Source organism: Carcharhinus amblyrhynchos, chromosome 19 (genome assembly GCF_965287045.1).
Source record: "Carcharhinus amblyrhynchos chromosome 19, sCarAmb.v2.hapA, whole genome shotgun sequence".
Lineage (NCBI taxonomy): Eukaryota > Metazoa > Chordata > Chondrichthyes > Carcharhiniformes > Carcharhinidae > Carcharhinus > Carcharhinus amblyrhynchos.
Window position 1 is genome coordinate 1,777,555 of NC_137342.1, and position 27,499 is coordinate 1,805,053.

At 45.6% G+C, this 27,499-nt stretch overlaps 1 protein-coding gene across 1 annotated transcript in view; it reads right to left on the reverse strand.

The window, feature by feature from the left end:
- The window catches only part of LOC145355578 (dynein axonemal heavy chain 3-like), a 507,454-nt gene that overhangs the window by 150,306 nt on the left and 329,649 nt on the right, over nucleotides 1–27,499 (reverse strand). The window contains 5 exon segments of the mRNA XM_080207828.1: nucleotides 3,160–3,186; nucleotides 9,735–9,930; nucleotides 21,420–21,605; nucleotides 23,017–23,147; nucleotides 24,262–24,376. Coding sequence (XP_080063954.1) covers nucleotides 3,160–3,186; nucleotides 9,735–9,930; nucleotides 21,420–21,605; nucleotides 23,017–23,147; nucleotides 24,262–24,376 — 655 coding nt within the window.

Below are 27,499 nucleotides of genomic sequence, written 5' to 3' on the forward strand. Positions count from 1 at the left end.
GTGCCCCCTAGTCCTACTGTCTTTTTTGAGCAGGAAGAGTCTCTCCACCTCTATCCTATCCATCCCATTCATCATCTTATACATCTCAATGAGATCTCCCCTCATTCTTCTAAACTCTAACGAGTACAAGCCTAGTTTATTCAGCCTCTCCTTTTGTTCGAAAACAAAAAGCGGAGGAAATTGTGGAGGCATTGGTGGTGATCTTTCAGGAATCACTGGAGACAGGGAGGGTACTAGAGGACTGGAAAGTAGCGAATGTAACACTGCTATTTAAGAAGAGTGGGAGGCAGTAGATGGGAAATTATAGGCCGGTTAGCCTGACTTCAGTCATTGGCAAGATTTTAGAGTCCATTATTAAAGATGAGATTGCAGGATACTTGGAAGTGCATGATAAAGTAGGACTGGGTCAGCACGGCTTTGTCACGGAGAGGTCATGTCTGACAAATCTGTTAGTTCTTTGAGGAAGTAACAAGGAAGTTAGATAAAGGAGAACCAGTGGACATGATCTATTTAGATTTCCAGAAGGCTTTTGACAAGGTGCCACATAGGAGGCTGTTAATTAAGTTCCCGTGGTGTTTAAGGGTAAGATCCTGGCATGGATAGAGGATTGGCTGATTGGCTGAAATGATGTGGAGATGCCAGTGTTGGACTGGGGCAAACACAGTAAGGAATCTTACAACACCAGGTTAAAGTCCAACAGGTTTATTTGATAGCTTGGAAAGCTAGTGGCTTTTGTTACCAAATAACCCTGTTGGACTTTAACCTGGTGTTGTGAGACTTCTCACTGTGACTGGCAGAAGGCAGAGAGTGGGGATAAATGGGTCTTTTTCAGGATGGCAGCCGATGACTAGTGATGTGCCTCAGGGGTCGGTGCCAGAACCACAACTTTTCACAACATACATTAACGATTTGGAGGAAGGAACTGAAGGCAGTGTTGCTACGTTTGCAGATGATACAAAGATATGTAGAGGGACAGGTAGTATTGAGGAAGTAAGGGGGCTGCAGAAGGACTTGGGCAGGTTAGGAGAGTGGGCAAAGAAGTGGCAGATGGAATACAATGTGGAAAAGTGTGAGCAGGAATGGAGGCGTAGACTATTTTCTAAATGGGGAAATGATTAGGAAATCAGAAACACAAAGGGACTTGGGAGTCATTGTTCAGGATTCTATGCAGGTTAATGTGCAGGTTCAGTCGGCAGTTAGACAGGCAAATGCAATGTTAGCATTCATGTCGAGAGGGCGAAAATACAAGAGCAGGGATGGACTCCTGAGGCTGTATAAGGCTCTGGTCAGACCCCATTTGGAGTATTGTGAGCAGTTTTGGGCTCCATATCTAAGGAAGGATGTGATGGCCTTGGAAAGGGTCCAGAGGAGGTTCACAAGAATGATCCCTGAATGAAGAGCTTGTCGTATGAGGAACGGTTGAGGACTCTGGGTCTGTACTCGTTGGAGTTTGGAAGGATGAGGGGGAATCTTATTGAAACTTACAGGACACTGCGAGGCCTGGATAGAATAAAATGAGAGGATGTTTCCACTAGTAGGAAAAACAAAAACCAGAGGCACAACCTCAGGGTAAAGGGACGATCCTTTAAAACAGAGATGAGGAGGAATTTCTTCAGCCAGAGAGTGGGGAATCTGTGGAACTCTTTGCTGCAGAAGGCTGTGGAGGGCTGGGTCATTGAGTGTCTTTAAGACAGAGGTAGATAGGTTCTTGATTAATAAGGGGATCAGGGGTTATGGGGAAAAGGCAGGAGAATGGGGATGAGAAAAAAATCAGCCATAATTGAATGGCGGAGTAGATTCGATGGGCCGAGTGGCCTAATTTTGCTCCTATGTCTTATGGTCTAGGTGGAGACGGATGCACAGTGAATGGTTAGGATTCTAGATGCACTGTCTGAGAGTGTGGTGGAGACAGATTGACACAGTGAGTGGTTAGGATCTGGAATGCACTGTCTGAGAGTGAGGTGGGGAAAGGGACAATCGAGGCATTCAAGAGGAAATTGGATTATTATCTGAAAGGGAAGTATTTACAGAGCTAGGGGAAAAGTCAGGATGTTGAGTTGTTCCTTCTGGGAGTTAGCAGACCTACGATGGGCTGAATGGCCTCCTATGCTGTAACTGGGTATCTATGCTAGCAGCAGCTGAATTGCTCTCGTCATTCCAACATTCTCCGGGGCACTCTCCCACATTCTCCCCTCGATAAACCTGACATTCTCCCACTCTGCTGCCCATGTCCTAACTCTCACATCAGGCTCCCTGATCACCTCTGTGCTCAGTGACACTTCATCCTTGTCAGGCAATCTCTTCATCTCAAAATTCTCACCCAGTCTCTCTCTGCCCTGCTGCTGCTGCTTGCACAGAACTGTTAGCATTCTGGGATGTTACACCTGAGGTTTATAATTAATAACCGTTTTGTGTCTGTGTCAATTAAACCCTGGCTGGATCTCATTGCAGCAACTTCATTCAAATCACACTTCCCATATTATTCCCTCACAATTCCAAACTATAATCCTAACACAATGAGTAGATAGGCCACTGCAATAAAAATTGTTCAATTTCATTTTCAAACCTCCTGTTCCAAACCCCTTCAAATTGGGATTGGAATTGGAATTGGGATTGGGATTGGAATTGGAATTGGGATTGGGATTAGGATTGGGACTGGAATGGGGATTAGAATTGGGATTAGGATTGGAATTGGGATTGGGATTGGAATTGGGACTGGGATTGGGATTAGGATTGGAATTGGGATTGGAATTGGGATTGGGATTGGGATTGGAATTGGGACTGGGATTGGGATCAGAGTTGGGATTGGGATTGGGATTGGATGGGTTTGGAATTGGGACTGGGAGTGGAATTGGGACTGGGACTGGGACTGGGATTGGGATTGGGATTGGGATTGGAATTGGAATGAGGATTGCTTGGCTATTTGCTCCAATGGAGTAACTCAGAGTCAGAGATCCAAAATGAGATCAGCACACCAAGTACAGATTTCATATTAGAATTTGTGCAGCTTCTCATTTCAGTGAGAGTTATTGGCAGTCAAGGAAAGAACATATTAAATCAGAGGGTTCAACATTTCTGCTCCATTACTAATCAGTGAAGTAGTGTGAATACAGAGGAGATCAGCGCGGTGTGAAGGTGGGATCTCAGATGTTTACATACCCGTATGGGAAAGTGTTCTCCATTCGCCTGCCCAGGTACAGTGTGAGTGCAGCACACACCCAGCACCATTCCCCAGTGAGAGTGAAACATGTAAAAAATCACACAGGAACATTAAAATCCACACAAGAACATCAAATTCATTCAACCATCTCTAGCTTGATAATAATCAGCCTATGTTATTTATAAATTAAAATAATTCTCACTCAGAATGGGTTATTAGGGATTGTAGTGAATTTTATCATCAGCAGTTGATGTAATTGTCACATTAACATAAAAACATTGAGCAGGCCTAAACATTGGCCTACTCCTGCTCCTATTTCTTATGTTCTTATGTTCTTAGGAGGAGGCCATTTGGCCCTTCATGTCTGCTTCATTAATTATCTAACTCAATATCCTGATTCCTTTAGCTTCAAGAACTATATCCAACCACTGCTTGAAAATATACAATGTTTTAGCCTCAACTACTTTCTGTGGGAGTGAATTCCACACATTCACCACCCTCTGGGTGAAGAAATTTCTCCTCTTCTGTGTCCCAAACAGTTTACCCTTTATCCTCAAGCTATGACGGTTGGTTATAGACTCTCCCACCATGGGGAATATCCTTCCTGCATCTACTCTCCCTAGTTCTATTAGCATTTTATAGATTTCTAATAAGATCCTCCCTCATTCTTCTCAACTCCAGTGAATATAATCCTAACCAACTCAATCTTTCTTTGTACATCATCCCAGGAATCAGTCTGGTAAACCTTCGCTGCACTCCCATCTGGAGCAAGAACATTCTTCCTCAGATAAGGAGACCAAAACTGCCCACAATATTCCAGTTGTGACCTCACCGAGACCCTGTACATTTGTAGCAAGACATCACTGCTCATATGCTCGAATCCTCTTGCTATGAAAGCCAAACACAACATTTGCCTTATTGAACTGCTGCACCTGCATGCTTACCTTCAGCAACTGATGTACGAGGGCACCCAGGTCTTGTTATGCATTCCCCTCTTGGAACTTATAGCCATTCCGATAATAATCTGTCTTCCTGTTTCTGCTACCAAAGTGGATAATCTCACATCTATCCACATTATACTGCATCTGCCATTCATTTATCCATTCACTCAGCCTGTCTAAATCACATTGAAGCATCTCTGCATCCTCCTCTCAGCTCACCCTCCCACCCAGCTTGGTGTCATCTGCAAATTCAGAGATTTTTCATTTAGTCCCCTCATCTAAATCATTAATATATATAGTGAAGAACTGGAGTTCTAGCACTGATCCCTGCTGTACCCCACTAGTCACTGCCTGCCAATCAGAAAATGACCGGTTCATTCCTACTCCTTGTTTCCTGTAGCCGACCAGTTTTCTATCCATCTCAATACATTACCCCAATCCTGTGTGTATTAATTTTATATGCTAATCCCTTATGTGGGACTTTATCAAAAACCTTCTGAAAATCCAAATAAATCACATCCACTGGCTCCCTGTCATCAGCTCTACTTGTTACAGCCTTGAATTTCAGTAGATTTGTCAAGTATGATTTCCTTTTATAAATCTATGCTGACGCTACCTGATTCTGCCACTCTTTTCCAAGTGCTCTGTCATTAAATTCATGCTAATCAACTCTACCCACTACCGATATCAGGCTTCCTGGTCTTTCATTTCCTGTATTCTCTCTACCTCCCTTTTTGGGGTTACATTAGCTACCCTCCAATCTGCAGGGACTGTTCCAGAGTCTATAGAATCCTGGAAGATAACCACCAATGCATCCATTATTTCTAGATCCATTTCCTTAAGTACACTGGGATGTAGGTTATCAGGCCCCGGGGATTTATCCACCTTCAATCCCATCAATTTTCCCAGCATCATTTCTCTACTAATATTGATTTGTTTCAGTTCCTCCCTCTCACTAAACCTGACTTTGCTGATATATTATTTATTCCTCCTTTGTGAAGACAGACCAAGGTGTGCATTCAGTTGATCAGCTGCTATTTCTTCCCCGTTATAAACTCCCCTGTTTCTGACTGTAAGGGACCTACATTTGTCTTCATAGAACATAGAAACACTACAGCACAAACAGGCCCTTCAGCCCACAAGTTGTGCCGAACATATCATAAGAACATAAGAACATAAGAAATAGGAGCAGGAGTAGGCCATCTAGCCCTTCGAGCCTGCCCCGCCAGTCAATAAGATCATGGCTGATCTGTCGTGGCTCAGTTCCACATTCCCGCCCTCTCCCCATAACCCTTAATCCCCTCTCTTATCAAAAACCCATCAACCCGCGTCTTAAAAATATTTAGCGAGGCAGCCTCCACCACTTCAACGGGCAGAGAATTCCAGAGATTCACCACCCTTTGAGTGAAGAAGTTCCTCCTCAACTCCGTTCTAAACCGCGCCCCCCTTTATCTTGAGGCTGTGCCCCCTAGTCCTACTGTCTTTTTTGAGCAGGAAGAGTCTCTCCACCTCTATCCTATCCATCCCATTCATCATCTTATACGTCTCAATGAGATCTCCCCTCATTCTTCTAAACTCTAACAAGTACAAGCCTAGTTTATTCAGCCTCTCCTCATAGCTCAACCCCCTCAACTCCGGTATGAGCCTAGTAAACCTCCTCTGCACTCCCTCCAAGGCCAAAATATCCTTGCGTAAGTGCGGCGCCCAAAACTGCACACAGTACTCCAACTGCGGCCTCACCAATGCCCTATACAGCCGCAGCAAGACCTCCCTACTTTTATATTCAATCCCCCTCATGATGAAGGCCAGCATCCCATTCGCCTTCCTGACCACCTGCTGCACCTGCAGGCTGGGTTTTTGCGACTCATGCACAAGGACCCCGAGGTCCCTCTGCACCGTCACCTGCCACGTAAGTAATAATCCTTCCTACCATTTTTCCTACCAAAGTGGACAACCTCACATTTGCCAACATTAAATTCCATTTGCCATTTCCTGGCCCATTCGCCCAGCCTATCTAGATCCTTCTGCAGACTCTCCACACCCTCCGCACAAGTTGCCGTTCCCCCAATCTTGGTGTCATCAGCAAATTTCGACACCCTACACTCGGTTCCCTCCTCCAGATCATCTATATAAATGGTAAATAGCTGAGGCCCCAGCACCGACCCCTGGGGCACTCCACTAGTCACCATCCGCCAATCCGAATAGCACCCGTTGACCCCCACTCTCTGCCTCCTATTTGACAACCAATCCTCTATCCACGCTAACACCCTACCCCCAACTCCATGTCCCTCGACCTTCTGCAATAACCTCTTGTGAGGTACTTTGTCAAACGCCTTCTGAAAATCCAGAAAGACCACATCCACTGGCTCTCCTCTATCCACCGCCCTAGACACATCCTTTACTCCAGTAAATGTGTCAGACATGACTTCCCTTTAATGAAACCGTGCTGCGTCTGCTCTGTCAAGCAATTCCCTTCAAGATGCCTCGCAATTTCCTCCTTAATGACGGATTCTAACATTTTACCTACCACAGACGTTAAACTAACCGGCCTATAATTCCCCGCCTTTTGCCTGGCACCCTTCTTAAACAACGGCGTAACATTAGCCGTTTTCCAATCTTCCGGCACTTCCCCGGAATCCAGCGACGTCTGGAAAATAACCACCAAGGCATCCACTATCACCTCCGCCATTTCTTTCAGAACCCTCGGATGCATTCCATCCGGTCCTGGGGACTTGTCCACAATCAGCCCCTCCAGTCTGTCGAGCACCGCCTCTCTAGTAACAGTAATGTCATTAAGACCCTCCAGTCCTACCACCTTTCCATCGCTAACACCCAGCAAATTATTCACGTCCTCCTCCGTGAAGACAGAAACAAAAAAGTTATTCAATACCTTAGCCATATCCCCATCCCCTACCACTAGGTCCCCTTTCTCATCCTCTAAAGGACCAACGTTCAATCCCTACCTACTAGGCCTATTTATAACCCTCTATGTTACTAAATCCCATGTACTCATCCAGAAGTCTCTTAAAAGACCCTATCAAATCCGCTCCCACCACCACCGACGGCAGCCGATTCCACTCACTCACCACCCTCTGAGTGAAAAACTTACCCCTGACATCTCCTCTGTACCTGCTCCCCAGCACCTTAAACCTGTGTCCTCTCGTAGTGACCATTTCAGCCCTGGGAAATAGCCTCCGAGAATCCACCCTATCTATTCCTCTCAACATTTTATAAACCTCTATCAGGTCGCCTCTCAACCTTCGTCTCTCCAGGGAGAAGAGTCCCAGCTCCCTCAACCTATTCTCATAAGGCATGCCTCCCAATCCAGGCAACATCCTTGTAAATCTCCTCTGCACCCTCTCAATAGCTTCCACACCCTTCCTGTAGTGAGGCGGCCAGAACTGAGCACAGTACTCCAAGTGGGGTCTGACAAGGGTCTTACAAAGTTGCAGCATTACCTCCCAACTCCTAAACTCAATCCCTCGATTAATGAAGGCCAGTACACCATACGCCTTCTTAACCACCTCCTCTATCTCTGAAGCTGATTTGAGCGTCCTAAGGACCCGGACCCCGAGATCCTTCTGGTCTTTCACACTGCTAAGAGTCTTACCCTTAATATTATATTCCATCATCCCATTTGACCTGCCAAAATGAACCATCACACACTTAGCCATCTGCCACTTCTCTGCCCAGTCTTGCATCCTATCAATGTCTTGTTGCAACTTCTGACATCCCTCCAAACTATCCACAATGCCTCCGACCTTCGTGTCATCGGCAAACTTACCAACCCATCCCTCCACTTCCTCATCCAGGTCATTTATAAAAATCACAGACAAGAAGGGTCCCAGAACAGATCCCTGGGGCACTCCACTGGTGACCAACCTCCATGCAGAAAAAGACCCATCCACAACCACTCTCTGCCTTCTGTGGACAAGCCAGTTCTGGATCCACAAAGCAACGTCCCCCTGGATCCCATGCCCCCTCACTTTCTCAATAAGCCTTGCATGGGGGACCTTATCGAACACTTTGCTGAAGTCCATATAAACCACATCTACCGCTCTTCCTTTGTCAATGTCTTCACCAATCCTTTTCTCCTCACATACCTGTAGAAGCTTTTGCACTCAGTTTTTGTTTCCCACAAGCTTACTCTCGTACTCTATTTTCCCCTTATGGAAGAAAGAGTGGAATGATGACAAGACTATTTACAGTATAGTGAAATAAAATAAATACAAAGATTCTTGTAATAGTTTGACCCATCTACATATCACATCTGTTCTCAATTACAGAAAAATAATTGTTCCTTCACAAGAAGCAGCTTGGACATGCTGGGCCAGTAAATGTCTGTGACTAAGCAGGGTCATTTGGGGATTGAGAAACTGAAAAATTATGTGAGTTCATGATGGTGGCTAAATAGATGTCGGAGAATCGGACAGACTTTATCACCCACTTCCCCTCTGCAACCTTCCCACATTCAGTTCATGTCACCCCCAATTTGTTTAGACGGGGTACTGGTTGATAGCGCCTCACTCTGGTCTCTGGCTGCAAGTCCACTCTGCACACACTTCTCAGTGAGCTTTGATGTTGCCTCTGTATGTGGTACCACAGGACGATCCACTCACACCAAACCCAACCACACAATGAATCAGTCACCTCTTACGTGGCCCACCTGATATTCCTGCAATAAGCAAAGGGGCTGCCCGCTTTGTGAACCTGTCCAAGGTAAATCTCCCTCCTGCATCTCTAATGAGATGTTGGTTGCTCTCAGTTGCTGCACTCTCACTCCTTACTTCATAATTTGTGGGTTCGATCCCACTGTAAGACTCTGATGCAACTTTCCACTACAGAGTTGAACCAGGAACTCTCTTTCTCTCTCCAGCATTTTCTCATTGTTTTCAGTAAATAGGGCTGAGCTCAGGAAGACATCAGCAGCTCATAGTCACAAAGTGAACCCCCTCCCAAAGTGCTTCACAGAAGGGTTGTGAAATAAAGTCTGACACTAATCCACACCGGGGAATATTTGGGGCAGATCCTGCAGAGATTCCATGGACCATGAAAATGACACATGGGCCCGGATTTGGAAGCCCAGCCCTCGTTTTTGACAGATCCCATTTCCAGTGATCAGGGGAAGAAGGCTCACACTCCAGGGAAACCCAAATAAAGGCTGATTCAAACTGACCCTGTGTTGAGTGGGATCACATGTTGGGGGTGACATGTTGGAGCTGTGTAAATACTCTGGAAGAATGGATAGTCTCAGCGGAACTATTGCACTGTCAAGTTCGATCATTTTTAATCATTCATTCATGTGACCATCACTGGCTGGGCCATCCTCCTCATCTCCTGTCCACCTTCCTCTAGTGAGTTGTTTAATTATCCATCACTATTCACGATGGATGTGGCAGAACGACAGAACTTGGATCTGCTCCCTTGGTTATGGGATCGCTTCACTCTGTCACCTGCTCTTTATACTGTTTGGAACAGTTCTGTGTCGTAGCTTCACTTTAATTCATTGGGTTCATTAGCATTTTACGTCTTAGTCACTCAACCCCATAGTAAGTACACACCTTAGTCAGTGTCTTAGTAAATACAACCCAAACTACACACCTTAGTAATTAAACCCCTCAGTGAGTACGTACATTTATACTCTGCTGAAAATCCCCGGCTGTGATCAAATCTCTCCACGAGCACCACGACGCAAAGGTTTTCTTCAGGTAGACAAAGTCGAAAACGTTTCCCTTTTTAGGGATTTGTAAAGCTCGGGGAAATTTTAAATCTTTCGGCCGAGGATACAATGATTCCCTTTCAAAGAGATTGCTGAAAAAGTCACTAAATCTGCAAATTAGAATATATCAAATTATCCATGGTAAATTATGAAATAGATACAAAACCTGGCTTATACTTAAAGCTATAAAAATATTCAATACATATCAGAATGATAGAACAGCCCAAATTCTCCAAGCAGCAGTTGCCACTGGAAATTCTCCCCCAGTCAGCACATTGCGAACAGGGTCTTTCCACTCTGACTTTCAGAGAGTCCATCAGGGAGAACAACTGGAGAGTAAAACTGGGGAAGGAAAAACACTGTCCTCTTCACAGCACCAGTGAGTGGGCGGACGTGGGTCTGAGGGTGGTCAGGTCAGCTTGGGGGTAGCTGGGTCAGATTGGAAGGATTGTCAGGTTGGGACAAGGGGTCATTATGTTGGGTTAGATAACAGTCAGATGGTCAGGGAGGTGATGGCAGTTATAGAATTTTCCAGGTGCTGACCTAGACGTGTTGGTGAGTGAGGTGGTGGGTGGTTGAGGCAGTGGGGGGGTAGGTTGTTGGGTGAGGGAGATGCTGGGTTAGGGGTTGGTGAGGTGATGGGTGAGGTGGTGGGCGGTTGAGGCAGTGGGGGGGTAGGTTGTTGGGTGAGGGAGATGCTGGGTTAGGGGTTGGTGAGGTGATGGGTGAGGTGGTGGGCGGTTGAGGCAGTGGGGGGGTAGGTTGTTGGGTGAGGGAGATGCTGGGTTAGGGGTTGGTGAGGGGATGGGTGAGGTGGTGGGTGGGCGAAGGAGTAGTGGGTTATTAAGGACCCTGGCTGTGTAGACTGAAAGCTCAGACCTGGTGACTGGTACACTTCACCCTGGGTTTACTGGCCTTCAGTGTTATTCCAGTTTGTGTGAATGAAAGGGCAGGAGCCCCCACACTGCAAAAACATCCCCACCCTCAACCCAGCTCTCTCCCCACCACTGGCCTAGTGAGTAGAGGCTTTGCCTGCTATCAGTGGGATCTTGCTGGGTAATGATAGTCTCTCTCTCTCTCTCTCTCTATACAACATTTCTATGTGAGAATAATCTGACAGAATACTGGGAAGATGAAATCCATTTCTCCAATTCCTCACCCACTAATTCCAACTGTCTTGGTTTCAATGATTTTCTTGTTGTGTTTAAAAACTATCGTTTCCCTCCAGCAGCCAAAGTAACAGAGTGGTTTCAAGATGAATTTTCCTATAATTATAGTTGCCTGAATAAAGTCATTCAGACCAGAATGAGAAATACAGAAATATAGAGGCAATTAAACTCTCAGCTTCGATTACAAAGAACAAAGAAAATTCCAGCTCAGGAACAGGCCCTTTGGCCCTCCAAGCCTGCACCGACCATGCTGCCCCCCCGACTGAACTAAACCCCCTACCCTTCCGGGGATCATATCCCTCTATTCCCATCCTATTCATGTATTTGTCCAGACGCTCCTTAAAACTCACTATCGTATCCGCTTCCACTCCTTCCCCCGGCAACAGGTTCCAGGCACCCACCACCCTCTGTGTAAAAAATCTGCCTCGTACATCTCCTTTAAACCTTGCCCCTCGCACCTTAAACCTGTGCCCCCTAGTAACTGAATCTTCCACCCTGGGAAAAAGCTTCTGACTATCCACTCTGTCCATGCCCCTCATAATCTTGTAGACTTCTATCAGGTCACCCCTCAACCTCTGTCGTTCCAGTGAGAACAAACCAAGTTTCTCCAACCTCTCATCCATACCAGGCAGCATCCTGGTAAATCTTTTCTGTACCCTCTCCAAAGCCTCCACATCCTGCTGGTTGTGTGCTGACCAGGGTTTCTATGATTCTATGATCTCCCTCCACTTGTTGAGCATTGCAATAAATTCTTATATGAAGTGTTTTGTCAAATTTTGTCAAATCAGGGATCTGTTTTGGGGCCACTGCTGTTTGTAATCTTTATTAATGATCTGGATGAGGGTATAGTTGGGTGGATTAGTAAGTTTGCTGATGACACCAAAGTCAGTGGTGTGGTAGATTGCGAGGAAGGGTGTCATAGTTTGCAGGGAGACTTAGACAGGTTGCAGAGCTGGGCCGCGAGGTGGCGGATGGAGTTTAATGCGGAGAAGTGTGAGGTAATCCATTTCGGTAGGAGTAACAGATGTGTTCAGTATAGGGCTAACGGGAGGACTTTGAATAGTGTGGAGGGGCAGAGGGATCTAGGTGTATGTGTACATAGATCCCTGAAAGTTGGGAATCAAATAGATAAGGTAGTTAAGAAGGCGTACGGTGTCTTGGCGTTTATTGGTAGGGGGATTGAATTTAGGAGTCGCAGCGTCATGTTGCAACTGTACACAACTCTGGTGCGGCCGTACTTGGAGTATTGTGTGCAGTTCTGGTCCCCACATTACAGGAAGGCTTTGGAGAGGGTGCAGAGGAGGTTTACCAGGATGTTGCCTGGTATGGAGGGGAGGTCATATGAGGAGAGACTGAGGGATTTGGGGTTGTTTTCGCTGGAAAGAAGGAGGCTAAGAGGGGATCTTATTGAAACATATAAGATGATTAGAGGTTTAGATAGGGTGGATAGTGATAGCCTTTTTCCTCGGATGGAGAATGCTAGCACGAGGGGGCATGGCTTTAAATTAAGGGGGGATAGTTATAGGACGGATGTCAGGGGTAGGTTCTTTACCCAGAGGGTGGTGAGTGATTGGAATGCCCTGCCTGCTGCGGTTGTAAATGCGCCTAGTTTGGGGGCGTTTAAGAGATTTGTGGATAGGTTTATGGACGAAAAGGGATTGGTTTAGATTAGTGGGTCATTGTTTTTTTTTAAAAAAACTGGTCGGCGCAACATCGTGGGCCGAAGGGCCTGTTCTGCGCTGTAATGTTCTATGTTCTATGTTCTATTAAATGCCACTAACCCATTAATGGCCAATGACTGGGCAGTGTTCTTGCCCTTGGCTGATGCCCAGCCCTTGATGTTTTAGCTGTTGGTTGGAGGGGAGAGGGTAGGTGTAAAGACCATGGCATTCTGAATAATTCAGCTCTAACAGAGCAGGGCAGAGAAGCAAAGTCATACAGTGATAGAGGTTTACAGCATTGAAACAGGCCCTTTGGCCCAACTTGTCCATGCCACCCCTTTTTTCTTAGACATAGAACATAGAACATAGAACATTACAGCGCAGAACAGGCCCTTCGGCCCACGATGTTGCGCCGACCAGTTACAAAACAATGACCCACTAACCTAAACCAATCCCTTCTCGTCCATAAACCTATCCACGGTTTAAGCTAGTCCCAATTGCCCACATTTGGCCCATATCCCTCTATAGCCATCTTAGAACATAGAACATAGAACATAGAACACTACAGCACAAACAGGCCCTTCGGCCCACAAGTTGCGCCGACCACATCACCTACCAACCTACAGACCTATCTATAACCCTCAATCTCATTAAACCCCATATACTCATCCAGAAGTCTTTTAAAAGACCCCAGCGAGTTCGCCTCCACCACCACTGACGGCAGCCGATTCCATTCACTCACCACCCTCTGAGTGAAAAACTTACCCCTAACATCACTTCTGAACCTCCCTCCCCGCACCTTAAATCTGTGTCCTCTCGTAGCGACCATTTCAAACCGGGGAAATAGCCTCTGAGAGTCCACCCTATCTATTCCTCTCAACATTTTGTAAACTTCTATCAGGTCGCCTCTCAACCTTCGTCTCTCCAGGGAAAAGAGTCCCAGCTCCCTCAACCTAACTTCATAAGGCATGCCTCCCAGTCCAGGCAACATCCTTGTAAATCTTACCCATGGAACTGTCTAAACACTTTTTAAACAACAAAATTGTACCTGCCTCTTACTACTGGCAACTTGATCCAGACACTCACCACCCTCTGTGTGAAAGAATTGCCCCTCTGGTCACTTTTGTATCTCTCCCTCTCACCTTAAACCTATGCCCTCTAGTTTTAGACTCCCCTACCTTTGGAAAAAGATATTGACTATCTAGCCCCTCATTATTTTAGAAACCTCTATAAGATCACACCTCAGCCTCCTACATTCCAGAGAAAAAAGTCCCAGTCTATCCAGCCCCTCCTTATAACTCAATCCATCAAGTCTTGGTAGCATCCTAGTAAATCTTTTCTGCACTCTTTCTAGATTAATAATATCCTTTCTATAATAGGGTGACCAGAACTATACACAGTATTCCAAGTGTGGTCTTACCAGTGTCTTGTACATAGAACATAGAACAGCACAGTACAGGCCCTTCAGCCCTCAATGCTATGCTGAGCTACGTCCCAACCCAAGATCAAACTATCTCACTCCCTATCATCATTCTGGTGTGCTCCATGTGCCCATCCAATAACTGCCTGAAAGTTCCTAAAGTGTCCGACTCCACTATCACAGCAGGCAGTGTATTCCACACCCCAACCACTCTCTGAGTAAAGAATCTACCTCAGACATCCCTCCTATATCTCCCACCATGAACCTTATAGTTATGCCCCCTAATAACAGAGCTACATCCACCCGAGGAAATAGTCTCTGCACATCCACTCTATCTATCCCCCTCATCATCTTATAAACCTCTATTAAGTCACCTCTCATCCTCCTCCGCTCTAAAGAGAAAAGCCCCAGCACCGTCAACCTTTCCTCATAAGACCTACCCTCCAAACCAGGCAGCATCCTGGTAAATCTCCTCCGCACTCTCTCCAATGCTTCCACATCCTTCTTATAGTGAGGTGACCAGAACTGAACACAATATTCCAAATGTGGTCTCACCAAGGTCCGGTATAGTTGCAGCATAACCCCACGGCTCTTAAACTCAAACCCCCTGTTAATGAACACTAACACTATAAGCCTTCTTCACGGCTCTATCTACCTGAGTGGGAACCTTCAGAGATCTGTGGATGTGAGCCCCAAGATCTCTCTGTTCCTTCACATTCCTCAGAACCCTGCCGTTGACCCTGTAATCCGCATTCAAGTTTATCTGACCAAAATGAATCACCTCACACTTATCAGGGTTAAACTCCATCTACCACTTCTCGGCCCAGCTCTGCATCCTATCAATGTCTCTTTGTAGCCAACAACAGCCCTCCACCTCATCCACTACTCCACCAATCTTGGTATTATCAGCAAATTTACAAACCCACCCTTCAACCCCCTCTTCCAAGTCATTGATAAAAATCACAAATAGCAGAGGACCCAGCACTGATCCCTATGGTACATCGCTGGTAACTGGTCTCCAGTCTGAAAATTTTCCCTCCACCACCACCCTCTGTCTTCTATGTGACAGCCAGTTACTTATCCAATCGGCCAAATTCCCCTCTATCCCACACCTCCTTATCTTCTTCATGAGCCTACCATGGGGAATCTTATCAAACGCCTTACTAAAATCCATGTATACGACGTCAACTGCTCTACCTTCGTCCACACATTTACTTACCTCCTCAAAGAATTCAATCAAATTTGTGAGGCAGGACTTACCCCTCACGAAACCATGCTGACTATCCTGGATTAAACTGAACCTTTCCAAATGGCCATAAATCCTCTCCCTCAGGACCCTTTCCATTAACTTACCGACCGCCAAAGTAAGACTAACTGGCCTATAGTTACAAGTACAACTTCAACAAGACGTCCCAACTTCTGTATTCAATGTTTTGACCGATGAAACCAAGCATGCCAAATGCCTTCTTCACCACTCTGTCCACCTGTGACTCCACTTTCAAGGAGCTATGAACATGTACCCCTAGACCTCTTTGTTTTGTAACTCTCCCCAACGCTCTACCATTAACTGAGTAAGTCCTGCCCTGGTTCAATCTACCAAAATGCATCACCTCGCATTTATCTAAAATAAACTCCATCTGCCATTCGTCAGCCCACTGGCCCCATTGATCAAGATCCCGTTACAATTGGAGATAACTTTCTTCACTGTCCCCTGTGCCATCAATCACAGTGTCATCTGCAAACTTACTAACCCTGCCTCCTATATTCTCATCCAAATCATTAATATAGATGACAAATAACAGTGGGTCCAGCACTGATCTCTGAGGCACACCGCTGGTCACAGGCCGCCAGTTTGAGAAACAACTCTCTACAACCACAGAAGCCAATTTTGTATCCATTTCGATACCTCACCCTGGATCCTGTGAGATTTAACCTTATGCAACAACCTACCATGTGGTACCTTGTCAAAGGCCTTGCTAAAGTCCATGTAGACAACATCAACTGCACTGCCCTCATCTACCTTCTTGGTTACCCCTTCAAAAACTCAAATTAAATTTGTGAGACATGATTTTCCACTCACAAAGATATGCTGACTGTCCCTAATCAGTCCTTGTGTCTCTAAATGCCTGTAGATCCTGTCTCTCAAAATACCTTCTAACAATTTACCCACCACAGATGTGAGGCTCACTGGCCTGTAGTTCCCAGGCTTTTCCCTGCAGCCCTTTTTAAACAAAGGCACAACATTTCCCACCCTCCAATCTTCAGGCACCTCACCTGTGACTATCGATGATTCAAATATCTCGGCTAGGGGACCCGCAATTTCCTCCCTAGCCTCCCACACTGTCCTGGGATACATTTCATCGGGTCCTAGAGGTTTATAGCATGGAAACAGGCCCTTCGGCCCAGTTTGTCCATGCCATCCTTTTTTTTAAAATCCCTAATCTAGTTCCAATTGCCCGCATTTGGCCGTATCCCTCTGTACCACTCTTACTCATGTAACTGTCTCAGTGCTTCATAAAAGACAAAATTGTACCCACCTCTACTACTGCCTCTGGCAGCTTGTTTCAGACACTCACCACCTTCTGAGTGGCAAAATTGCCCCTCTGGACACTTTTGTATCTCTCCCCTCTCATTTTAAACCAATGCCCTCTAGTTTTAGACTCCTCTACCTTTGGGAAAAGATATTGACTATCTACCTTGTCGATGCCCTTCATTATTTTAGAGACCTCTATAAGATCACCCCTCAGCCTCCAGAGAAAAAGTCCCAGTCTATCCAGCCTCTCCTTATAACTCAAACCATCAAGCCCCGGTAGCATCCTCGTAAATCTTTTCTGCACTCTTTCTAGTTTAATAATATCCTTTCTATAATAGGGTGACCAATCCTATGGATAATCTGGTCCTGGGGATTTATCTACCTTGATGTGCTTTAAGACTTCCAGCACCTCCTTCTCTGTAATATGTACACTCCTCAAGACATCACTATTTATTTCCCCAAGTTCCCGAACATCCATGCTTTTCTCAACAGTAAATACTGATGAGAAATATTCATTTAGGATCTCACCCATCTCTTGTGGATCCGCACATAGATGACATTGTTGATCCTTAACAGCCCTACTCTCTCCCTTGTTACTCTTTTGCCCTTTATGTATTTGTAGAAGCTCTTTGGATTCTCCTTTGCCTTATCTGTCAAAACAATCTCGAGTCCCCTTTTTGCCCTCCTGATTTCTCTCTTAACCCTACTCCTACACCCTCTATATATTTCAAGAGATCCACTTGATCCCAGCTGCCTATGCACATCATATCAAGGGAATGGAAAGACACATTAATACAAATGATGATGCAAGTTAGGGCAGCACGGTGGCACAGTGGGTTAGCACTGCTGTCTCACAGCACCAGGGACCTGGATTTGATTCCCGCTTGGGTCACTGTCTGTGCGGAGTTTGCACATTCTCCCCGTGTCTGTGTGGTTTTCCTCCGGGTGCTCTGGTTTCCTCCCACAGTCCAAAAGACATGCTGGTTAGGTGCATTGGCCATGCTAAATTTCCCTCAATGTACCCGAACAGGTGCCAGAGTGTGGTGACTAGGGGATTGTCACAGTAACTTTACTGCAGTGTTAATGTAAACCTGATGTGACACGAAAAAAATCAACTTAAAACAAAACTTTAAAGTTAACACGGTAAAATAATACAAGTTTGTTCCTCAAAGGGTAGATTTGAAAAGTAAGAACTTTGTCTAGACCTTGTCTAGACAGGAATAGATTGTGTACAATCTTAATCAGGATATTATAACAAAGAACAACACAGCACGGGAAATAGGCCCTTCGGCCCAATGAGGAGGATGCAAAGAGATTTACAAGAATGTTACAAGAAAAGCAAAAAGCTCAAGCCCATTCAGAACAAGGAACAGGTTTGGTTTCTTTCTCTCAAGAGAAGGCTGAGAAGTGACCAATAATTGTGTTTCAATTCGGAAAGGTTTTGATGGAGCGGATACAGAGAGAATATTTCCTCTTGCGAGGAAGAGCAGAACTAGAGCTCATCAAATGTAAATCGTCACCAAGAAATCCAACTGGGGAATTCAGGAGCAATCTCTGTGTCCAGAGAGTGGTGAGAATGTGGAACTCATGCCCACAGAGTGTGGCTGCAGTGAACAGTATGGATGTATTTAAGAGGAGGTTACACTTTTTGATTTGATTTGATTTATTATTGTCACATGTATTAGCATACAGTGAAAAGTATTGTTTCTTGTGCGCTATACAGACAAAGCACACCGTTCATAGAGAAGGAAATGACAGAGTGCAGAGTGTAGTGTTACACTCTAGGGTGTAGAGAAAGATCAACTTAATACAAGGTATGTCCATTCAAAAGTCTGACAGCAGCAGGGAAGAAGCTGTTCTTGAGTCGGTCAGTGTGTGACCTCAGACTTTTGTATCTTTTTCCCAACAGAAGAAGGTGGAAGAGAGAATGTCCGGGGTGTGTGGGGTCCTTAATTATGCTGGCTGCGTTTCTGAGGCAGCGGGAAATGTAGACAGAGTCAATGGATGGGAGGCTGGTTTGTGTGATGGATTGGGCTACATTCACAACCTTTTGTAGTTCCTTGCGGTCTTGGGCGGAGCAGGAGCCCAGACCAAGCTGTGATACAACCAGAAAGAATGCTTTCTATGGTGCATCTGTAAAAGATTGTGAGAGTTGTAGCTGACATGCCAAATTTCTTTAGTCTTCTGAGAAAGTAGAGCCATTGATGGGGCTTTCTTAACTATAGGGGGGACCAGGACAGGTTGTTGGTGATCTGGACACCTAAAAACTTGAAACTCTCCACTATTTCTACTTCACCCCCATTGATGTAGACAGGGGCATGTTCTCCTTTACACTTCCTGAAGTCAGTAAAAATTTCCTTTGTTTTGTTGACATTGAGGGAGAGGTTATTGTTGCTGTACCAGTTCACCAGATTCTCTATCTCATTCCTGTGCTCTGTCTCGTCATTGTTGGAGATCCGACCCACTACGGTGGTGTCATCAGCAAACTTGAAAATTGAATCAGAAGGGAATTTGGCCACACAGTCAAATGTGTATAAGGAGTATAGTAGGGGGCTGAGAACACAGCCTTGTGGGGCACCGGTGTTGAGGATGATCGTGGAGGAGGTGTTGTTGCCTATCCTTACTGATTGTGGCCTGTGGATTCAGAAATTCGGGATCTAGCCACAGAGGGAGGAGCTGAGGCCCAGGCCATGGAGTTTGGAGATGAGTTTTGTAGGAATAATGGTGTTGAAGGCTGAGCTGTAATTAATAAATAGGAGTCTGACATAGATGTCCTTGTTATTGAGGTGTTGCAGGGTTGAGTGCAGGACCAGGGAGATGGCACCTGCTGTGGACCTGTCATGGTGGTAGGTGAACTGTAGTAGATCCAGGTAGTCTGGGAGGCTGGAATTGCCTCATGCCAGCCTTTCGAAGCACTTCATAATGATGGATGTCAGAACCACCGGACGATAGGAACACTGCCTGGCTTTCCTTTGGTACTGGGGTGATGGTCACTTTTACATCTCATGAGGTCTCACATGAGGTAAAAGGGAGTTTACACCAATAAACTTCGACGAGAATTGGAAAAAAGGAGTTGGAAATGGAGCATAAGTGCTAGTATGGACTGTTTGGGCTGAATGGTCTGTTATGTGCTTTGTATCTTATGCAATCTTATGACCAATCATCTGATTTCCAGCCCAATTTTAATGTCACTCTCCGGCTGTTATTTTGTTTTTGATAGAACACAAAATCTTACACTGGATTCATTGCTAAACATTACATAATTCAATTATATAAATTATAATGATCAATGATCTCATATCTAATTGCACTTTTGTTAACTGTATAACTGTTTATCTAAATCTAATACAGAAACTATAGTTTATTAAAACACAATTGATCTAAGAAAGTGTTTCAATCTTCTGTAACATGTTTCCCATTTCCTCTCGTTTTTTTTCCAGTCTATTCCTACCCAAAAGGGCTTTAAATGGTGAAATGTGACCATCTCCCCATCAGGAGGCAGCAGTGAGAGTGCTGCCTCTCCCAGTCTTATCCCTCCTGTTTTCATGCCTCCTTTTATTTCTACTCTTTGGGTACTCTGCCCTCTTCTTCCTCTTGGCAATGGTAATGTCACTGGGCTCGTAATTCAGAGGCTCAAGGGACACAGGTTCAAATCCCACCAAGACAGCTGGTGAAATTTGAATTCAATTAATAAAATCTGGAATTGAAAGCTCACATAAGAACATAAGAAATAGGAGCAGGAGTAGGCCATCTAGCCCTTCGAGCCTGCCCCGCCATTCAATAAGATCATGGATGATCTGAAGTGGATCAGTTCCACTTTCCTGCTCTCTCCCCATAACCCTTAATTCCCTTGTCTATCACAAACCTATCCACCCGTGACTTAAATATATTTAGCGAGGTAGCCTCCACCACTTCAACGGGCAGAGAATTCCAGAGATTCACCACCCTTTGAGTGAAGAAGTTCCTCCTCAACTCGGATCTAAACTGCGCCCCGCCCCCCCCTTATTTTGAGCCCTCTAGTCCTGCTGTCCTTTCTAAGCGGAAAGAATCTCTCTACCTCTACCCTATCCATCCCCTTCATTATCTTGTAAGTATCTATAAGATCCCCCCTCATCCTTCTAAACTCCAAGTACAGACCCAGTCTATTCAGTCTCTCTTCATAGTCCAACCCCCTCATCTCCGGTATCAGCCTAGTAAACCTCCTCTGCCCTCCCTCCAAGGCCAAAATATCCTTGCGCAAGTGCGGTGACCAAAACTGCACACAGTACTCCAGCTGCGGCCTCACCAGTGCCCTGTACAGTTGCAGCAAGACCTCCCTACTTTTATATTCTATCCCCCTCGCTATAAAGGCCAACATCCCATTCGCCTTCCTGATCACCTGCTGCACCTGCAGGCTGGGTTTTTGCGACTCATGCACAAGGACCCCCAGGTCCCTCTGCACCGTAGCATGCTGCAGCTTTTCACCATTTAAATAGTAACCCCTCCTACTATTATTCCTGCCAAAGTGGATAACCTCACCTCAATGAAAGCATTGTTAATGTGTGTAAAAAGCCATGGATGGAAATCTGCTGTCCTTACCTGATCAAGTCTACACATAACCCTCAATCCTAACTGCCCTCTGCTCAGGGGTAATAAACACTGGCCTTGCATTTCATGAGGAGCTCCACAGTGTGGAGCAATGAAGGAGGGTTTACCACTGCTCTGAGCAATTGATTATCAATCCCTGGGCTAAGCCGTCAAGTTCACTTCCATGTTCTACAACAGGACGGCTGCGGGGAGGGGCTGTTTGATCAGTATTTCAGCCCCAGAGTATTACCTTTGCTTCGATGAAAGGTCAAGAATGGCACCGATGGACCAGACTATCGAGAAGAAGCCGTAAGCTATCAGATAGTTGGTGATTTCTTCCTTCTCTTTCTGTACCGTGGATGAGAAACTCTTTTCATCCATTGCTTTCAGAGCCTGAAAGGTCTCCTCGCTCTGGTCAACAGGATCTTCAGTAAAGCTACAATACAAGATAGCAGTCAGTGAGAGCCTTGTTTGTTAATGTCAGACAGAATGAGACAGCCCATTGGACCTGTCCTATTGTTCGATAAACCCGACATGTTTCAGCCGCTGTATATGGACCTCTGGTTCCCAAAGCTCCCTGTCCCTCCATCATGTGCCACTCCTACAACTTCTCCATCATCCTGGCTCCATCAACCAGCTCACTCCAACACCAGGTGAAGCAGTTAAAGGGCAGCAGTGTCCTGAGGACCAAATGGTCAGCAAACCTCCCCAGTCTCAAGATGACCAAGGCCTTTACAGATAAGTCTGGAACAAGCTGCCAGAGGTGGTAGTAGAGGCGGGTACAATTTTGTCTTTTAAAATGTGTTTGGACAGTTACATGGGGTAAGATGGGTATAGAGGGATATGGGCCAAATGCGGGCAATTGGGATTAGCTTAGGAATTTTTTTAAAAAGGGCGGCATGGACAAGTTGGGCCAAAGGGCCTGTTTCCATGCTGTAAACCTCTATGACTCTATCTGTGACAATGACTGAGTGTGTCGGAGCCAATGGGAGGCCTAAAGTAGGCCCTACCCTACCAGAGCATGATCTGTGCATTTGTATAGGGGCTCAGTGAGACCACATCTGGTGTCCTGTACACTGTGCACAATTTTGGTCTCCTGAAGGATGGATACACTTGCATTGGAAGCAGTTCAGAGAAGGCTGAAGAGGTTGATTCTTGGGATGAAGGGGTTTGTCTTCTGAAGGGAAGTTGAGCAGGTTGGGCCCACACTTCTTGGGGTTTCAAATGCACCAGAAGGAGTTACTAAGGGGATGTTTGCCCTTGTGTGGGAATCTAGTACCAGTGAAGTAGTTTTCAAATTTGGCAATTTCTTGTTTAAGAAGAACATGAGGGGAATTTTATTCTTTCTGAGTGCAGTGAATAAACTCAAGGCTGAGGCAGACAGAGAGAGTCGAGGAGGACAGGAGGGAAAGTTTATAAATTATAATGATCAATGATCTCATATCTGATTGCACTTTGGTCACAGTCAGACTAACCATGATCTTATTGAATGGAAAAGCAGGCTGGAGGAGTCCAATAGCCTACTCCTGCTCCTATTTCTAATGATCTGGGGGCTGCTTCTGTGGCTAGGCCTTTCTCTATCACACTACCATCTTTAACATAGGGAAGGAAGGGGCAGGAACTGAGGTAGGTGGGAGGGAAATGGACAGAATGTCAGCAGCAGCTGGAGTGAGTGTCACTGGAGGGATATTCAGATTGGGTTAGGCCACGCTATCAGCTTTTATCCTTCTCCATTGGCACATTACCTGATCTTTAGTGGAACTGTGGATCAGAATCTTGCCCCTGATCTATCTATCCACACCTTTTACCCCCCCAGCTAACCACAGGCAGGCTTTGAAGCACCTTACCTGATTCCTGCCAACAAGCTCTGGTAGATTTTCAGCATGGAGAGAGTCAGGTGCATGGGAGACGACTGTACCACTAAATTACACTTCTCAACAAACTCCAAACATGGGGGCAACAGCCAGTCACACAACAGCTAGACAGAAAGCCAAGAATTACTGGGGTCTCCTCATTTACAGTTACACTTAATTTCACAACATTACACCTCAGCTCGGAAGATTTTTCAGTACTGATTAAAACACGGTGAAATGAGGATTGAGCGATGAGGTTGGTGAAGGGAGCTCAGGAACATATTTAATCTTTATTAATGATCTGGATGAGGGTATAGTTGGGTGGATTAGTAAATTTGCTGATGACACCAAAGTCGGAGGTGTGGTAGATTGTGAGGAAGGGTGTCATTGTCTGCAGGGAGACTTAGACAGGTTGCAGAGCTGGGCCGAGAGGTGGCGGATGGAATTTAATGCGGAGAAGTGTGAGGTAATTCACTTTGGTAGGAGCAACAGATGTGTCGAGTATAGGGCTAACGGGAGGACTTTGAATAGTGTGGATGAACAGAGGGATCTAGGTGTATGTGTACATAGATCCCTGAAAGTTGGGAATCAAGTAGATAAGGTTGTTAAGAAGGCGTACGGTGTCTTGGCGTTTATTGGTAGGGGGATTGAATTTAGGAGTCGCAGCATCACGTTGCAACTGTACAAAACTCTGGTGCGGCCGCACTTGGAGTACTGTGTGCAGTTCTGGTCCCCACATTACAAGAAGGATGTGGAGGCTTTGGAGAGGGTGCAGAGGAGGTTTACTAGGATGTTGCCTGGTATGGTGGGGAGGTCCTATGAGGAGAGACTGAGGGATTTAGGGTTGTTTTCGTTGGAAAGAAGGCGGCTAAGAGGGGACCTTATTGAAACATATAAGATGATTAGAGGTTTAGATAGGGTGGATAGTGATAGCCTTTTTCCTCGGATGGAGAAAGCTAGCACGAGGGGGCATGGCTTTAAATTAAGGGGGGGTAGCTACAGGACGGATGTCAGGGGTAGGTTCTTTACCCAGCGGGTGGTGAGGGATTGGAATGCCCTGCCTGCTGCAGTTGTAAATGCGCCTAGTTTGGGGGCGTTTAAGAGATCTGTGGATAGGTTTATGGACGAAAAGGGATTGGTATAGGCTAGTGGGTCATTGTTTTTGTAACTGGTCGGCGCAACATCGTGGGCCGAAGGGCCTGTTCTGCGCTGTAATGTTCTATGTTCTATGTTCTATACCTGTACCGTCTGCCTCTGCTCCGTGCTGAGCTGCTCAGGTAGCTTTGTCGCTAACCAGGACAGGACCAATGGCTCCCAGCCCAGGTTCATTGGCTCCATGTAAATCATTCCACATCTGCTCGACAGAAAGGGAGCGATATCAGAGGTTATTTCCCATGTCAGATTGTTGTGGACAGGGATCAGTGCACGTGGACAATTCTCCACAAGAGACCAGCATTCACCAAAGCAGTGACACCATCTTCACACAAGAAGCTCCCACACTCACTCTTCACCTTTTAGTAAGAATCACACGCGGTGAGTCTAATCTGCTTCTGTCCTCAACCCCAAAGAGACTGATAACTTTTAAAGCAATGTGTGAGTTCCCAGTGACTGATATAAATGCACAAAATGTTATCAAATTTTAAAATGTTTGCTGTAACAAACTAAAAGCAGCAGCATCTAAACATTACATTACCAAGGAGTAATCTGAACTACAGAAAAGATAACCCTAGTTAATGCGGCACATTATTACTGCTGCCTCACAGCACCAGGAACCCAGCTTCAATTCTGGTCTTGGGTGACTCTCTGTGCGGAGTCTGCACATTGTCCCTGTGTCTGCATGGGTTTCTTCCAGGTGCTCCGGTTTCCTCTAAAGATGTGTGGGTTAGGTGGACTGACCATGCTAATGTTGCCCCTTAGTGTCCTGGGATATGTAGGCTGGGGGGGGATAAATAAATGGGGTTATGGCGATAGGGCCTGTAGAAAGACGCTTTTTCACAGAGTTGGTATAGACTCAATGGGCCGAATGGCCTCCTTTTGTACTGTAGAATTCTATGAAATTACGTTTTAACATTTCTGATAACCCCACACATCAGTCACACAACAGCTGGACAGAAAGCCAAGAATTGCTGGGATCTCCTCACTTACTGTACAACATTAAGTATAGATTACAGAATGCTTTGCACAGGATTAGTGAGTTTACAGGATACAGTCACTCCCTGCTTCTAATCACATTTCCCTGCTTTACTCTGTTGGAATGTGAAGTGATGGTTAAAAGGTGTTTCCCTCAGTTTTTGGAGAATTCCCAAATTGGTGACCAGCAGTGAGGTCACTCCGACAGGGATTAATTTTCCTGAGTTTGTACAGAGCTATGGGGAGCATTTCTACAACCGGAGAGCATTCTTCCTCCTGTGTTTGAGAGGAAAAACAGCACAGACGGCCCCTGAACCCAGACCTCTGACCTTGGACCCCTGAATCCTGACCGTGGACCATGGACCCGGGCAGACCCCTGAATCCGACCTCTCAACTTGGGCCCCTGAACCCGGACCCCTGAACCTGACTCTTGATTCCAGACAACTGAACCCAAACCCTGAACCTGACCCCTGAACCCAGAGCTGGCCATTTTCCTCAGTGGGTCAGGGGAATGAAGAGTTTGTCTATCAATGGTTCACAGTTTATCAAATCTAAGACTCACTCTGAGGAATCTCTAAAACCCAATGTGTGCACTTTAGCCTTGGTGGGAGAAGAAGTAAAGCTACCAGAGTTCTTTGGAAAGGGAGGGTGCCCAGTTCTGGGATAGTTTTGGGAGAGGTCAGGTGCCCTTTGGGGATTGTAAGATTAGACAAGACTGTGCATAAAGAGTAGAAAAACCCATTGGAACCGCCATGTGATCTGTCAAAGGCAACTATCAGGATGTCAAGTAATTTAAATCCCTTTTCGTTTCTCTTGGTTTGCCCCAACACAACCCCAGTCCCCTTTCTCCTATGTCTTTGACGTCTTGGTCAATCTCTCCTTTGCTCTGACCTACCCCTGCCCTTCTCTCCTGTCCCACCCCTTCCACCCACCTCTCCAATGAGACCCTCCATCACATTTCTCTCCCTCTTCAATTCTGTAGAAAGGTCATCTAGACTCAAAACATTAACTCTGCTTCTCTCTCCACAGATGCTGCCAGACCTGCTGAGGGTTTTCCAGCATCTTCTGTTTATATTTCAGATTTCCAGCAACATTTTGCTTTGATTTAAACGTCCTGTCCTTTAAATATTTAACAATAACTCTCTTAAGAAACGAGTCTGCAGTGCGAAACAAAGAGTGTCTGCTAATTCTTATGTCGACTAACATAAGCCATTACCATTATTCTGTGAGAGCTAACTGATAGATTTCACAACCTCTCTTCACATTCCTGCTCATTCACTGTTTAATTGACAGATCCAAGAGCTTATAGAGAGTTTGAATGGGGATTGTAAATACAAATGTTTGTTTTTTATAAGGAAGTTAAATGTAGCGACTAGGTTTTTATGAATGAGAGTGGGGATTTTGGAATTAGACATTTTGTAACTTTATATTTAATCTTGGCCTGGATTGGGAGGTTTGTAACACCTAACGCCCACCCTGCTTCCCAATATTGGACTTTAACCTGGTGTTGTCAGAATGCCCTGCCTGCAGCAGTTGTGGACTCGCCAACTTTAAGGGCATTCAAATGGTCAGTGGATAGGCATATAGAACATAGCACATTACAGCGCAGAACAGGCCCTTCGGCCCACGATGTTGCGCCGACCAGTTAAAAAACAATGACCCACTAATCTAAACCAATCCCTTTTCGTCCATAAACCTATCCACGGATCTCTTAAACGCCCCCAAACTAGGCGCATTTACAACTGCAGCAGGCAGGGCATTCCAATCCCTCACCACCCTCTGGGTAAAGAACCTACCTCTGACATCCATCCTATAACTACCCCCCCTTAATTTAAAGCCATGCCCCCTTGTGCTAGATTTCTCCATCAGAGGAAAAAGGCTATCACTATCCACCCTATCTAAACCTCTAATCATCTTATATGTTTCAATAAGATCCCCTCTTAGCCGCCTTCTTTCCAGCGAAAACAACCCCAAATCCCTCAGTCTCTCCTCATAGGACCTCCCCTCCATACCAGGCAACATCCTGGTAAACCTCCTCTGCACCCTCTCCAAAGCCTCCACATCCTTCCTGTAATGCGGGGACCAGAACTGCACACAGTACTCCAAGTGCGGCTGCACCAGAGTTGTGTACAGTTGCATCATGACACTGCGACTCCTAAATTCAATCCCCCTACCAATAAACGCCAAAACACCGTATGCCTTCTTAACAACCTTATCTACTTGATTCCCAACTTTCAGGGATCTATGTACACATACACCTAGATCCCTCTGTTCATCCACAGTATTCAAAGTCCTCCCGTTAGCCCTATACTCAACACATCTGTTATTCCTACCAAAGTGAATTACC